The sequence below is a fragment of the Hippoglossus hippoglossus genome, chromosome 6 (genome assembly GCF_009819705.1).
Source record: "Hippoglossus hippoglossus isolate fHipHip1 chromosome 6, fHipHip1.pri, whole genome shotgun sequence".
Classification (NCBI taxonomy): domain Eukaryota; kingdom Metazoa; phylum Chordata; class Actinopteri; order Pleuronectiformes; family Pleuronectidae; genus Hippoglossus; species Hippoglossus hippoglossus.
The window spans coordinates 16924424-16940598 of NC_047156.1; the positions used below are offsets into that span (position 1 = coordinate 16924424).

At 42.6% G+C, this 16175-nt stretch overlaps 1 protein-coding gene across 8 annotated transcripts in view; it reads left to right on the forward strand.

The window, feature by feature from the left end:
- LOC117762867 (pleckstrin homology domain-containing family A member 5-like) overlaps nucleotides 1-16175 on the forward strand; it is a 90956-nt gene that overhangs the window by 69985 nt on the left and 4796 nt on the right. For 3 of the 8 annotated variants that reach the window (XM_034587546.1, XM_034587547.1, XM_034587553.1), the window contains 13 exons: nucleotides 1849-2329; nucleotides 2941-3024; nucleotides 3742-3861; nucleotides 4822-4875; nucleotides 6067-6147; nucleotides 9086-9148; nucleotides 9241-9321; nucleotides 10387-10536; nucleotides 10646-10747; nucleotides 11501-11659; nucleotides 12593-12748; nucleotides 13254-13374; nucleotides 14915-15030. In XM_034587546.1, coding sequence (XP_034443437.1) covers nucleotides 1849-2329; nucleotides 2941-3024; nucleotides 3742-3861; nucleotides 4822-4875; nucleotides 6067-6147; nucleotides 9086-9148; nucleotides 9241-9321; nucleotides 10387-10536; nucleotides 10646-10747; nucleotides 11501-11659; nucleotides 12593-12748; nucleotides 13254-13374; nucleotides 14915-15030 — 1768 coding nt within the window. The remainder of the gene's footprint in view (nucleotides 1-1848; nucleotides 2330-2940; nucleotides 3025-3741; nucleotides 3862-4821; nucleotides 4876-6066; nucleotides 6148-9085; nucleotides 9149-9240; nucleotides 9322-10386; nucleotides 10537-10645; nucleotides 10748-11500; nucleotides 11660-12592; nucleotides 12749-13253; nucleotides 13375-14914; nucleotides 15031-16175) is intronic. The other 5 variants (XM_034587549.1, XM_034587548.1, XM_034587550.1 and 2 more) reach the window with 5 other exon arrangements.

Here is a 16175-nt window from a genome sequence, read left to right on the forward strand (position 1 = left end):
AGAAAAAAAAAACCCCAGCACACACTGTTTTTAGGTTATTGCACATGAGGCTGATGTTGTCCTACTTCAATAAGAAGGGGAACTTGGCTTAACTGCTGATTCAGACAAGAGGGATTCTCCTCAAGCGCACACATACAGTTCTTTCGACTGACACTGATTTTCCAAAGCTCCTCAGTCCCATTGCTTTTTAAAGCTGTGTTGTTTAAAAACCAGGGCATTCACACTCTCCTCACCACGATATAATCACTTTAACACTCGAGAGTTTCTGTTGATTTTCTCCGTCTGGCCCCCTCGTATAAAGTCCGCGGAAGTCCAGAGACTTGAGAGAACAGAGCAGGAGATCTGAGAGAAATGAAAAAATAACTACAAAAATAACAAATATCTCAGGTTTAAAAAACTAAGATGTCAAGAGAGTTTGTGGTGTTAATGTGCTATAAACAAAAACACGAGGTCTCTGGAACAGAATCAGTAGGTTACATCCAGCCTCTACCTGCTGCACCACCCCGAACCTGAATCCTGCTGCTGCTGTTCATCTGTTAAAGGCAACGTCTGGAGAAAGTCCGGATCTACACGATCCTCCGTAGATCATGTCTGAAAACGGCTTAAGTAGAACTAGGGGGTGAAGAATGGCCAAGCAGAGCCAGAATAACTGTCTTCCTCTGACCATGCAGTGAGAGTCCCAGTTTTAATTGGTCCTGATTAAACTCTCACCGTGTCCGTCTGCCTGTCCGTCTGCCTGTCCGTCTGCCTGTCCGTCTGCCTGTCCGTCTGCCTGTCTCGCCATCTGCTCGCCCTGCTTGTGCTCATGTTTGACAAAGCCTTGCCTCTTTTTTCGCCCAATCACACCCTGAGTACATTAATTTGAAAAAATGGGCACACACCTGCTTTGAGTAAGACCTTGAGAATGACTAGACCTTGACGCTTCCCATTCTCCCTCAGTCTCTGTTCGTCAGCCACAAGCCTTTTTTTCTTAAATGCTACTGGGTTTTAAAAAGCAGAGCTCTGACTTTGAACATTCTGTGGAAGTGGAGCTTTTCCTTGCTTCTCTCTATCTACTGGAAACACACAGAAACTAAAAATATTCACTCTGTAACCAACTGTTAAATCATACTGTGGTCAACTTGATTGATGTCGTGTTGTGCTATTCAGACACATCCAGAGCAGAGGATGTGAATCCAATTTGAATCTAGACTGGTGATGCTTCGCAACTACATGTGACACTGGCAGCCATTTGAGATCAAGATCAGGGACTGTAATATAAAAAGATGAGGGTACAAAAACTTCTTAAATCTTAAGTAAAAACTTGATAAATAAAATAATAAATAGATAAACATAATACAAACAGACATTATGATGGTGCACACGACTGAATGAAATTACACATCGAATAAAGAGATAAATAAGATGTGAACCGACATGTGAATTATTGCTGATATTGGATGAAATTGTCGAGATGTGGATAAAGATATCATAAATGGTCTATTATAATGTCGGATTAAAGGGAAGGGAAGTCTCTTATTTGTGTGCACTGAACACATAGAAGATGAGGGTGTAGTTTAAGAAGTGAAGTCTTTACTCATAGGTCATACACAAAGTCAGAATCAGGTAAATCATTACATGTAAGGAACAGACAAAGATCCATGATCCAATAATACTTGTAAGGGTCAAACACGAGGAGACAGCACAAGGAAGAACACAAGACAGCATGAGAACACTGAGAACAACAATGACACTCAGACAGAGAATATAGGGGGTTTACTGGTGGTAACACAGGGGCGGACAAATCAGCTACAGGTCAATGAAATCAGTTCAACTGCCTATTGATGATGATCGGTTCTTTCTCCCCAGCATCACGTCGTACCAGACTCTGCCTAGAAACATGCCAAGCCACCGGGTCCCCTACATGCCTCATTATGGAGATGGCTACCGCAGCATGCCCAGGAATAGCATGGCACAGCGGGACAGCATCTGCAGCATGTCGCCGTCGCTGTACGAGCAGGTCTTGGGTTCCATGCCGGCCGACAAGCGCCGCTCCATGCGCGACGATACCATGTGGCAGTTGTACGAGTGGCAGCAGAGGCAGGCGTACACCAGGCCGCCGGGGCTCTACGGCAACATGGCCAGTCCCAAGACCATGATCAACCTGTCGGACCACGTCGCACCGAGCCACTCCATCCCCCCCTCACCCTCCCACGGCTCGCTGTCCATGTACGGTGGCTACTCCCCGATGCGATCCTACAACATGAACAGCGGTCATTCTGAGGTCTCCTCCCCCGTTTATAGACGAGACATGAGCATCGACAGACGTCATAGGCCGCAGCTCAACAAGGTCAGTTCAGGCAAACAAACGCCAAGAGGTGACAACAAAACAAAAGAACATTTCTCACAAAATATGTCATAAAAATCAGAAGCAAGATCTCTTTTCACAATGGTTGCTAGAATATGATTATAACTGTTTACGTTGAAGCTACTTCTGAAGAAATCTCCCTTCTAAGTAATTACACATGTACCTTTGATTGTCCAGGCACCAGATCATGTGCGTAAAGAGCGTTATGTTTTTAAATATGAATTTTTCGGGTATACAACAAGGAGAGATAGACCCAAGGTCCATTTACTAGCTTCACAATGTTTTCAGTGTATTGCGCAGCAACAAAAAAAATGTAATATTTGTGGTGACAGAAATCTGAGATGGATGTATTCAGTCATTTATTATCCCAGGTGGAAAACTTGGCTTGCACTCAGGAGCACAAAATGTATGATAACATGTGCATGAATAAGAAAGTAAATGACTCCTATAACATACTAAACAAAGTGCACCACCACAATCTTGGGACTGAAATTGCTAAAATGCCACTCTGTACAAAATATTTGTGTTTGGGTGAATCCAGTCCATGGTGTAACTGACAGTCATGCTTGTTTGTGTGTGACTGTGTCCTGCAGTATGGTTACCCACCTGACAGGAGGTCCATGCCCGCAGGGATCCCAGTCCAGAATATCACTGCCCAGACTCTGCAAGGCAAAACAGTAAGTCCTCGTCTGAGTTGTCCCCTCCTGTGTCCTTCACTGTCTTCAAAGGCTGAGTCAGTGAAGAAACGTGCATGAATTTCTGTAAAATGCACCACCCAGTAATTTCACGCCTCGGTTGCTCTATACACACGCACAAACACACACACACTCACACAGGTAGGGAAACAAGGCTATTTTCATAACATTACCTGCCTGTTCCTCTTTCTGTCTCTCATTTCCCTCCAAGACAGAGACAGAATCTTTGGACGTAGATTTAGGCAGAAATTGAATGTATGTTCCAAGTGGTAGGATTTAGCGTGCGTTCACTTCAGGAGCTCCTTAGACTCTCTTCACATCAGTGGAGACTTAAAAAGCCTGTCACTCACAACCCTCTAAGTCAGATCAGGAATTTATTTCAAAGCCGTACACGGTGCTGTGTCCTCACAGAGCTGGGAAACTGTGTGAACTGTGATTGTGTAATAAATGCTAAACTTTCCTGTCTTGAGTGGACATGTAGAATCTGCCTGCTGCTGACAGTGATAGCACCCTGGATAATCTTGTGGTCCTGAGCTGCATGAACACTCACTACCTGGATATAAACTCTTCACCTGTCGGGTGCCTGACGCCTCTAAAATCTCCTGTCCTGGTGTGTTCTCTCCTTTCCTCTCCCGCCCCCCCCCTGCGGTGTATCCCTGTTCCACTGTGGCTGTATGTCCCTCCCTCCCTCCGTTGCAGCCTGAGGAACTGACTCTGCTGCTGATAAAGCTGCGGCGGCAGCAGGCAGAGCTAAACAGTATCCGGGAGCACACTGTAGCACAGCTTATGCAGCTAAACATGGATGGTGACAACCCAAAGGTCAGGCCCCAAGAGATGCCTCCGCAGGCGTGTGTGTAATCGTGTGGTGTGTATGCCATCTTTACCCACGACCATTATCCATCTTGATCCGGAGTATTTTTTTTTTGTCTTAACACTGACTTAAGGGGAAAAGCACTAAAGTGGGCATTTTCTCCGTAAATCATAGACTTTGGCTCGAATTGCCCTCTCAGCATATTTGGGGATCAGCTACTTTAGAAATCAGCTTTTTCCAAAATGTGTGAAATGTCTCGAGACAAAAAAGACTTAGTTTTAAAAAACTTAAGATCCAACTTGTTACAAATTGATGACATAGTCCCATTAGGGCAAGCAGCTGATCGAGCCATTTTTTCTGCCATGAAGAGTCCAGACAGATGTTACCCGGAAATGAAGCTTAAAGCCACTGGCGAGCTTAAAAGAGCCAGAGGCTAAGGAGGTTAAGACCACTGGCAAACGTTAATGTTAATTCAGGATTTTTGCATTTTAAGTCTCCTGTGAGACGACAGATTTGACTGTCACTGATTTAGGTCAAGCAGGCGTGAGGTGGAGAATGGTTGAGATTGTGTGATACGGGTCAGTAATGACTTCGGCTTTTGCCAACTAATGTTTTACTATTAATCAAAGATCTTCATGTACCAGTTTTGCTAAAAATATGAATGCCTTACCTAATGTAGGAGCAATTTGCCTGCACTAGTTCAAGACAGTACATGGCCATTTGATCATTATAGTTCCTTTATATAGTGCATCTGGTACCTAACCTAATTTTTCCACCATGACTGGTCCTACCCTCCTTTCTTCCTGGTTATCTTTGGGTACACTGTACAGGACATGCCTGCGTGTGTTAATCTTTGTGCGTGTGTGTGTGTGTGAGAGAATGTGTAAGAAAGAAAAACTGAATTTCACTTCTTTTGTCTTACTCTCCTGTTGCCTTTTTTCTTCTCTCTTCTTTGCTGCTGATGCTAGAATGACATACTCTCTCACCACCTCCAAAGGAACCTCATGTTTTTGGACAATCAGGTGGGGTAATGCATGAATGCATGGCCCTGTCTCCTCTTGACATGAACTGAACTCATATAATGCTTTGCTATTGTTAAAATAAGACTAATATAATAAACATTGTTGTTATATAGAGATAACTATGGAGCAGTGTTTCATTACCAAGCATTTTGGCCTATGCTAGTTCGGAGCTCCTGTCTCTAGATGGGCCATTTAATTCATAAGTTCATCTGAATACACAGCCTGCACTCGCTGTCAGCTTTACTAACTATTCTGTGTAGTAGGGGCATGTGGACAAGCTTCAGTGCCTGCAAATAGTTTTTTTTTAAAACTATAATCTTTTCTTTGAGAATTTGAGTAATTACGAAAGTGCTCTTTTTGAACACACAAAAACACACTACACGTTATGAAAGGAGCTGACCCCAGATTTGTGCACTGATTAAGATATATGTATTTTTGCTACATGTAGTACATTCGATATTTTCAGCAATATAATACATGAACTGCGTGTTTTATTTCCCTAATTTTATTCTAGAGCCTGGTCTTTCAGTTTGAGAGCAGGACTCGTTGATTTCACGTTCAGATTTTGTACTGCTTTCACTCAAAACCCCGTGCTTGCACTCTAATCTGTTTGGGCTTGGATTTGCTATGCTTGTGCTGAAACTGTTATTTTTTTGTTGGTTGGACAGATTTCCTGCGCTTCCTGTTAGTCAAGTTGCTTCTGTGCACACTTGGAATGTCTGCTCTTGGATTTTGTTCTAATGCGCTTTGAGAAGCGCTGAAGCTGGAGCGCAGGAAATCTGTCCAAGCAACAAAATATGAGTGCAAGCGCATGGTTTGAGCACAAACCTGGGCTTTTTAGGTGTGAGAACACAAAATCAATAAGTCCTGCTCTCAAATTAAAAGACCATGCTCTTAAATAAGGATAAGAAAGAAAAAAAACATAGAAGTGGAAAGTGCTTCCATTAATAAGTAAGCCTCTTGGAGTTTTGCTCGACAATGTGTTGATGCCGGTTTGAGGATTTCTTATTGCCTCTCTTGCCGTATCCATCCCTGTTCATGGTGGATGCACACGTTGGTGTTTGAGTCTGCTTAATGAGAGAGAGCTTGAACGAGTGAGGGTTGTCTCAACATTGTGGGTGTGTTGTCTCTGAAGTGAATGACTGCTATAAACTGACACTTGCTGTATCGCTCCTCTCCACACTGGACAAGATGAAGGAAAATGACCCTTTAATCGTCATGACTCACTCTCTGATTGAGAACTCTGCCCCGAGGCCTCAACTTTACCAGCAAGTAAGGCCAGCTCATAGACTCTGCGCCGCCTCATCCTCACCGGTCGCTGTTGTCCCTTTTTGGTCTGTTGTGCAATGCTCCTCCTTCGATGTCCGAGTCCCCGTGGCATCTTGAGACCGGTCTCCCCTGTATTGTGTGTTTTGCCAGCACCCCCTCATCCATTGCTTTTTGACTGTTACTCTCTTATTACGAAAAGACATGCCAAGTATGGGCATGACTTGTTTGCTTCACTGTTCAGTTGAATCCCCTCCTCACTCTCAGGTTTGGCTGAATACTGTTTAGATGTTGTGATGTGTTTAGAAAGTATTCAGCCTGCTGTCGGACTAACCTGAATCAGAAGTTAAAGCTGTGGTCACACACTTAGCATTTAGATTTCAAAGTCCTGTACTTGTTATTCATCTAGTTTTGTCTAGCGCCCCAAACAGTGAAGGTCAGAGTGTGATTTTTCATAAGCATTTGCAGAATGTCTTCTCTCTCATCAGCCACCTGGTCTTGGCAGGAGGTTTCTAATTAGCTGAAGATAATTCTGCATTGCCAGACTTGTCTCTTCAGTTCCTTACCAAACACTGAATCTATTTGTGAGGAAATAAACACCCAACTTAAAACCTGGTTTGTCTGCAGGATTTTTCTAAATCAGGGGCCGTAAAGGGGCCACAATTTGCACGGGGGGGACATATAATTGTATGTATAATACATACAATTATATGTCCAACATCAGTGTAAAATTCCTTGTTCAGTAAGGTGCACATTAAAGTCAGTCCTTGTTTGTTGTTAGCTCTACAGCTTTGAGCAAAAGTCGCATATCATTGAATATTTATTTAATATTTTGATAATTGTTCCTTGTTCAAGCACATTCAAAATGACTACTGACAGGACAGGGGCACTTCAAGGGCCAAAAAGATTTCAGCCGCGGCCCTGCCCCTGGATCTGCCCCTGCTTTTATGGTTTAATTTAAGTAGAACATTTTGTTAATTGATATTCATGTTTCTGAAACAGATGTGTAACTCCATATCCTGTTTGAAGTTCTATTGCGGTCTGCTCTTTTCAACAAACCCTGTTGTTAGCGGATGTCAGACTGGACATACTTGAGCCAGTGACTAGACTTTATACCAAATAAGACCTAATTAAGTCAGGGGGCCACTGCTGAAGATGAAGACAAATGTTTTCAAAATAAACTTTCTCCTCCCTTTTTACCTGTCTTCTTCATTCCGTCCTCTTCACCCTCTCTTTCATTCTGCTGATGGAAAGAATAAAGAGAGCCGGCTTGTTGTTTGTGACGATGGCTGTGACATCACTTTGCCACTTTTGAAATTTAAAAGTGCCGCTGAAGACCGCTCCCACCCACCTTCACCCTGTTGTCTGGCATTCCAGCCCAGCAACAGCTGCATTCCCACCTGTTCAGCTGCTGGAAAACTGTCTCCCTCTTCCTCCTCCTCATGTCACACGTAGTCCACACAACATCACAGCGAAGCCCTCGGAGCTGTGGAAGTATCTGCATGTTCTGTGTGGAATGCAATGTGGTTCTGAGGTCCCACCTGCTTTAACTGTGTTCTGTGGTTTAACTGAGGAACAAGGTGTTAGAAGAACGTGTGTGTGACAGAGTGCAGGTGTGAGGGTGGAGTCTGAAAGTATTTTTGACAGTGAGATGTTTGTTGTTGTTTTGACTCTGTTGGCCAGCATGTTGGATTTTAAATTGAATAATTCCATTTAAATCGCAGAGTAATGCACCTAAACATACTCGACAAGCAAAGCAACCATTTTTTTCTTGAGGGAAACAGAAATGTGATCTGATTTATGATATGATCACATGTTTAATGAGCTGAAGAACGTACTAAAGGCCAAAACGAGCAAGAAGAAAAGATGCTCCAGCTCAGTTCACTTCTGGCAGAGCATCACAGAGGAAGATATCTGCTGATGTCTGTATAATTCGGATGTGATGATTGTTTAATTAAAATGCATGCCGACCTTTTAATTGGTCAAAAATGTAAATTAAACCTAAACGTTGGTGCTATACCAGTAAAGTCATTATTTAATTTCATATCCAGTGAGAGAACAAACCCAAAACAACACAGAAACATGTCACTGTCCTGATACTATTGACTGCACTTGTGTACTTTTAGAAGACTGTGAATGATGAAGTATTATGTGATGAATACATTACTTGCAAACATGGGATCCAATGCAGTTAAAAACATTTACTCTGCTTGTTTATTTTTTTTGTTTTCAAAATAAGATTATTTACATTAAAACAAGAAAAAGTAGAGATTGTCTTTTTGTTTGCTGTAACTTTATACTACTTTCGTTTAGGCATATTAATAGTATAAACATACAGTATTAACTGAAGTGCAGTCTTATATTTGCATCATAGTGAGACTTCCTGTATTTTGATGAGTATATTTCCGCTTGGATTAATACTAAATTCCTGTTTATAATAGTTGTAAGCATTATGAGTGTTTAAACATCCCAACATGCTCTGTCGTTAGTTTTTATTCTTGAATTGAAATTGCACTTGGACTCAAAGCAGCCTGACCGAGTACTTGGAGCAATTAGCTGCAGAGCATGTACTGGATAAAACACAGTTTTTGGATACAGTTTATGCGCTGACTCCAGACATTAGTAGGTAATATCGTTTTACATGCCGCCATCCCATCGCATTTCCAAAACACAAAAAAAACCACCACTTTGTGCTGATGGAGACAAACCAGTGAGGCTGATGTAACATGAGGCACCAGCATCATCAGGGGAGATACTGTGTAGACTGGCTGCTCTCCCTGTTGTTGGTTTGCTAACTTAGATGGTCTGAAATGAAAGTCTTTACTCAGGGACTAATTCTGAGGCTCAGAGAGAGAGAGCCTCGTCGTGACACTGCATTAGATCTCCACTTTTTTTGCATTTGCACATTTGTCATCTCTTTCTGACGTCCTGTGTTTCTCCACAGCTGGGTCAAGACGACTACAGAGAACACGCCTACACGTTCATGCCAGGAGAAATGGACATTGATGTAAGTCCAGTGTGACGTGATGCGACACACGGCACGATGCTCCGTTCAGCTGCTCACAGTCAGTCCCAACTCTTTGCCGTTTTCTCTTTTAGAGCAAACTGAGCCTGCTGTGTGAGCAGGATAAAATGGTGGGGACACACGAGGAAAAACTTCAGCAGCTGTACAGAGAGAAGGTGACTAAACACAGCACATCTGTCTTCTTCACAATCTCGCACTGTTTACAGGGGTGTGGTGTGGTGTGGGGCCAACTGGACAAAGAATAAACCAAACAGAATACACAGTTTACAGTGGTTGAGTACTAAGAATAGCCTGAGTTCATTTCATGTGAGAAAGAGAGAAAACCTTAACTGTCTCCATCCTGAGTAATTTCTGATTTACAGGGTTGTGTTGTTTTTGTTGGACTGAATAGAGCCCGACTCATGTATCGGTTGGCCAATAACAGTCAGCCAAATATGAGCCTTTCACAGACATATCTGTAACACTGTATATGTTTGCTAAAATGCGTAGATACGAAAACCTTTATTTTACAGAATAAACAATGCAAAAAATGTGTTTACAGTTGACCTAAAAAATGTCTATTTTTCTTGGGTCAATTTATATTTATGTGGTTGTGTTTTTCTTATATAAATAGTTATTTATAGTAAAACTGTAAACATCAAGCCTCAATAACACTCCTTTGTCTGTATATCTATCAGCCGATACATCATCTATCATCCCTCATATCAGCATTAGCTGCCAAAAATCTGACTACTAAACTCAACAATAATGTAATGCATAATGTAGCTTAACATTGGAGTCACTTATGCAGTTACTTGAGAGTTCATTCAACATGTTTTATTTTGTTGAATGAATATATAAACATTGTTTTCTAGCTCATTTGTTATGTTTTATGTTGTTAGAGATTAAATATCTGAATGTTTAGACTGTTGACAAGACGAAAGAAGCAAATGAAAACTATACTATTGGCTCATAAAAGGGCTTATGGGCTGAGATGGTCATTAGTTTTGATATTTTTTATAAATTAAACAATCGCTTCGTTAAGATAAAAGTAATATGCAGCCAGGCTTTTTCTTTCTTTCTGGAAGAGATATGTGAGCCAAAAACGAGGTAAACATAAAAGTGTTGGAATCCCTGCCACAGGCTGAAATAATAATAATCATCTGATAATGTTTGCTAAAGTAAAGCTAAACTGATCTGAAAGGTTATGTGTGTATTTGGTATGTTGGGTGTTACTTCAGCACACCCTTGAGACGGCGCTGCTGTCCGCCAGCCAGGAGATCGAGATGGGCTGCGATAACTCTGTTGCCATGCAGAGCATCATCCAGCAGCGAGACTTACTGCAGAGCGGCCTGCTCAGCACCTGCAGAGAGCTGTCCAGAGTCACTGCTGTGAGTCATACAACCCATTCCCACACACAAACACATCCTCTTTCTGCAGGAGTGCTATTATGACTAACATTGTCATCGTATCTCTCCCATCGTATCTCTCCCAAACCAGGAGTTGGAGCGCTCGTGGAGGGAGTACGACCAGCTGGAGGGAGATGTGACTCTGGCTAAGAACAACCTGCTGGAGCAGTTAGAAGCACTGGGAAGCCCTCAGGTAGGATCACTCTAGAGAAGGAGGCTGCACTACTTCGTTGTTTCACCACTTGGGCTGTCTAACACTGGCATGGCATATAGTCAGGCTTTGGTGGAATAACTTGTTTTCCTCAGTGCTTCAAAGAAAGCTAGAAGTGTGGCAGCTTCCCTCGAACAGCTTTTTTTTGTCTACACTTTTCTTGACTTTAGGGAAAAAGTGTGTGCACCTGTGTCCTTAGCTGGGTGTGGATGAGGGGAATACAGAGAATTAAGAGCAGTTCTTAATTAAATCTTTCTTTTATCTCGTCCTTCATCATGTAAACACAGAGAAAACCCAGCTAACACTTATTCCTGGTCGAGCCGGAGCAGAGGCTCGCTCAGATTAGAGAGGTCAGAGGACCAGCAGGGAAGCTGTCAGTTGTCTTCTTAAGTGCCTTTCACACTCTGATAAACCCTATCATCAGTAAGGAGGAGATAATTAAGTGTCAGTTTCTCTTGCTCCTCTGTTCTCCCTTCTTTCTCCAGTCTATCTTTAACCCTCTTCTCATCACTCCACTTTGCTGATCCCGTTCTGAGGGTAATATTTCTCACAAAGCTCTTGCAGGAGCTAGAACAGATCAGTGTCTGCACTGACTGCACACCTTAGCAGACACATGATCTCCCCTCTCACTATTCCACACTCTATCTTCTGCATAATAATCTTACTTGATTATAAACTTGAGGTGAATCTCCAGGTAATGTTTGGTGATTTGTGAACGTCTGTGTGTTTTTTCAGACGGAGCCTCCCAGCCAGCAGCACGTCCACATCCAGAAAGAGCTGTGGAGGATTCAAGATGTGATGGAGGCCCTCAATAAACACAGAGCTCAGAGAGATGCTGCTGATGGGATGGGCTTCTATGGGCCCAAGAACAACTTCAGTAAGCACCTAAACGAGGTGAGGCACAACTGACTGAGAAAGTCATTTATCAAACAAAATGTTAATTTCCTGGGTCCAACTCATTAAATGTGAGGATTTTTTTAAAATCTTCCAAGCAATTACATTTTAAACAACACATTAAAGCTGCTTTCAGCCCCTCCAGATAATTTCAGGCAAAGGGGCTTTATGTGAGAACGAAAATATCTGAGTCAGTTGTTTTGCGGACGTTCTTCTGAGTCGTGCCCCTAGTAAGAACTCTATAGAACATCAGAGTGAGCCCATGTGAGAACCCAGCAGGAGATTCTCCGGAGGATTCTCCACAAGAAAATGGGTGCGTTGATGATGTTTCTAACATGTGACAACGCAAAACTGAGAGAGAAAAGAATACAAATATCTCGTGATGAAATGTGTCATACATGTAGAAGACTCAAACGAAGATGTCAACTTGGAAAAACAATTAGATTCCAAACAAAAGCATGAGATTTCCTCTAGTGGAATGTATAGACTACGTTCTGCATACTGGGCCACCCCTCACCTGAACACTCTAGACATTTTCCTGTTGTTAAAAAGCATCTGACCTGGAGAACCTCCTGCTGCATTGTTCATTTGTGAAAGGAAATCTCCAGAGAAAGACTGGACCCCATCGTGCGGACATTCATGTCTGATATAATTCACCCACATCTCTTCCAGTCGTGTATTTGATGATGATCATAAGCCGGGGGCTCAAAATGCCAGCTCTGCTCATGAGCACTGTGAGTCACTGGTATTATTAGAGTGGATGTGTCCGTCATGCTCGAGCAGCATGTGGAGCCCTCTCTCTGGCTAATCAGCTGCTTTACCCGTCCTGTGGGCCAGAGTAACCCGGTACCAGATGGTGGTCGCCCTGAGCGTGCGTGGCGGCGCCATGTGTCACCTTCCTTCTTGTCCAGTCATGCCATGTATAATCCCCAGGAGGAGGACTCGGCACCCCCACGGCCACCTCTACCCCAGTCCTACGAGCCCAACCCCCCCCCAGTGCCCCCCGTGCCCTCTCCCGCTGGTGTTCGCCCTTCAACACTCCACAGGGCGGAGGAGAGGAAGGCCAGTCACAAGAATGGCACGCACAGTGTAAGCGCGCTTGCATTGACCCCGCCTTCATCTTTGTCATCGCACGCCATTGCTCGCTGTGATGGTTTTCACCTTCATTTTGATGGACATCCCATGTTGTCTGAATTGTTTTTGGTTGGATCATGTTTTTTTCACCTGATGCCATATTTCCCTCATGTTTATTTTTTCAGTTAGATGAATGAAGCCTTGTTTGTTTTTGTTTCCTTGTTTTAATTGAATTGTGCTGCTTCATTTTCTGTTTCTGTGAATAAACGTAGCTGCTCTACTTGTGTCCTGTCCATGTTTGCAAATTAAGCCACGTCTGAGTTTGAATGTTTGCTGCTTACTTTTATTCATTTGTCTGTAAAACAGTGGTTCAAACTCTCACTACGTAAGCCTTTTTTTTTTTCTTCAAGCTGTGTTTTATTTTTGATTTTAACATTGCCCTGTCTTTACCACTGTCACCACAACCAAACTCTCCCTCACTACATCAGCACTGTTTAATCTTTCTGATGTTCCTCTGCAGGGTCCAGACTACAGGCTGTATAAGAGTGAACCCGAGCTCACCACAGTAGCTGAAGTGGATGAGAGTAATGGAGAGGACAGATCGGAACATCCGTCTGACAGAGAACATCCCGGAAACAAAGGTACGTAAGAATAAAATAAGAACAGGCAACATGATGCCACTTTCTCATAACTATGTGTTTTCTTGTGATTCCCAGTAAATTATAAATCATACACCGAAAAAATCAACTGTTTCTGTTGGGTTGTTGTGTGATATCTGTGTCCAAGTGCGGACATTTTTCAAGATGCTGTGTCTCTTGCTGTAATTGATCTCAGATGGTGGAATAGATTAAAACAAAGTTTGTCCTTTGCTGGTGTATGCTAACGATAGCTAGCTAGACTTAGCTGGGCCGCACCGAAGCAATAACTGTGAGGACCGCAACGACTGAAAAAAACAAAAAAACTTTATGTAAGAAGCAGATTCCATCCCTTTTTTCCTTCTCCCAAAGTTTACATGATAACTAGCTAGCATCTCATAATACCTACCAGCACCACTTATGCTGGCAGCAAGAAACCATATTCGGTGGCAGAGAAAACTGACATGCAGTAAAACCTGTTAAACCAGTTTAGAGCACTGTTATCACTTTGACCCAAAAAACAAATACATGGTCAGACTGACCTTAGATCAGTGTATCACATTTGATCTTTCATGTCAGCCACCACCCAGTGTCCAGCTGTTACCATGGGTACATGGTGACACTACATAAATCCCCAAACTGCTCAGTTTTATTGGGTTGAAATGTGTGTAAGAGCCAGGATCACTGAGTTATTACTTTATTTAGATTTAATGGCACGATACTTTCTCTGTGACAAGATGGATTCGATTTACTTGCAGAGCAAATTGGTCGACATTAGGTGAAAACGGCTGGCAAGGCATAATTCAGGTGTTGTGAGGTTGAATCATTACACTGTAGCCTCAGCAATCAATGGTAACAATAAGCTGATGCTGCCTGCAAATTCTGCTGGGAATTCTGTAATGATCAGTGGAGTGAGCATGATGACATGGTTCAGGGTTAAACTTCAGGGTCTCACAGATACATAGGTTTAATCCTACAGATGGAAAAATATCAATAATCCAATGGATGCGAAAACTCCAGTAGGTGATAACAAGCTTATTATAACACTTATCATTTAAACAACCATTCTGGGCTAAATTACCCCCTTATTGAGTTTCTCTTTTAAACTGGAATTATAGAAGTCGTAATCTTCGTTCGATGGGCATTTTGCGATTTGTTGTTACCAAAGTCTGAAAGACTAAATCAAGAAAGAAAGCTCTTTGTCAACTATGGCTTGGAATAATTCACCTTACTTTGAAAAAAATAACGTTTTTAATGCTCTGGTAAAATCTCTTGAGTCCAGTGCTTTATATGATTTAGTTTAAATTGTATTCATCTATGTGTTAATCTGTAAATTACTTTTACTGTTGAACCTGTGTAATGCTTTTCTAAGCCAGCTGTCAGTAAAGGATAATGACAAATAATTATGTGCTAGCATGAATAAGTATCTATGAAGAGTTTTCTGTTCCAACATGTACATCCTGTATTTTAGTATTGTGCAAACTAATGCATCTCACGCAACAGTATAAATTTAAAGCAAGAGCTCTGCCATTGAACGTGTTCCTAGGAATGTCCTACCCAGTTGGCATCGTCCCACCCAGAACCAAGTCTCCAGTGACTGAGTCGTCCTCCATCGCCTCGTATGTTACGCTAAGGAAGAGCAGGAAGCCTGACCCCAGGATGGTGAGTCCGTGGACCTTTTTTTTTTTTCTCTGGAGGTGATGTGATTTCTAACAATACCTGTAAATAGATTTGGCCTTTTTTAACCTTTTGGGTTAACACATGGTGTCAGATATTGTCTGGAATAAGCTCTGAAATGTAAAAAGGGCTGCATCTTGTGGCGAACCAGACATTTGTTTCTCTGCAGTAACACTACAAATATTAATGTTTAACAAATGTTATTTCCTTTTCTTATCTTGAACTGACAACAACTTAATTTTCTTAAACCTCTTTGTTTGTCCTTGTTATTTAGCTTGTGCTTGAAGCAAACGTGCAGAAAAGGCCGCTCGTAACGTGGCCAGGGTGTGACTCGTGCTCTCAAACCCACGCTGTCGTAAAATAGATGCCGAGCTGGGTTTAGACGGTTTCCAGCCTCAAACGGCTATCAGCTTAAATATAGAAACCATGTCATTAGTGCACCACACTGTTGGGTGTGTCCTGTTTTTAGTGTGTCTGAGTTGGAAAAAAGATGGACATGGAGTATAAATGAACATGTGTGAAGCGTCAGCAGCACACACATGCTCACACAGTTTTCCCTAGAGGACCTAGAGTGCAGTCTGTGGTTATAAGAGTGTGTCATAGGCCTGTAGACTTCAGCATGGGCCTTTTGGATCTGAGCCTCTTGAACAATCTGGAGAGGGGAAGTCTGCGTCCTCGGTCTCTGGACTGAATCCAGTCCTGCCGGCCCCTCAGCTGTGGCACAAACCTGAGAGTGAACAACTTCTCCTTAGTTCACTTCACAACATCAGCCATGATCACCGGCCTCTCTCTCTCTCCCACTCAGGCATTAACAGGCCCCCAGCGTCTCTGAGTGCACCCATGTGTGCCAGCAGGAGTGTGCGCGTGCAAAGTAGTCAGGTGGTCTCCATATGCGTTCGCTCACTTTGGTTCTAAGAGAGTGAACATTAAAGAGCCACTTCGCCATCATTATTGTGGTCATTATGTCAATCATGACTGTTTAAAGGGGCAAACGGTTTTTCCAGTGGGTTGAGACAATGGGATTATTCTGCTCGGGCAAGTTAAGACATTTTTTTTCAAGAATACTTAGTATTCAGTGCGAGGGCTGCGTTATGAGAAGTGACCCAACCGGATGATGATTCCATTTAGTT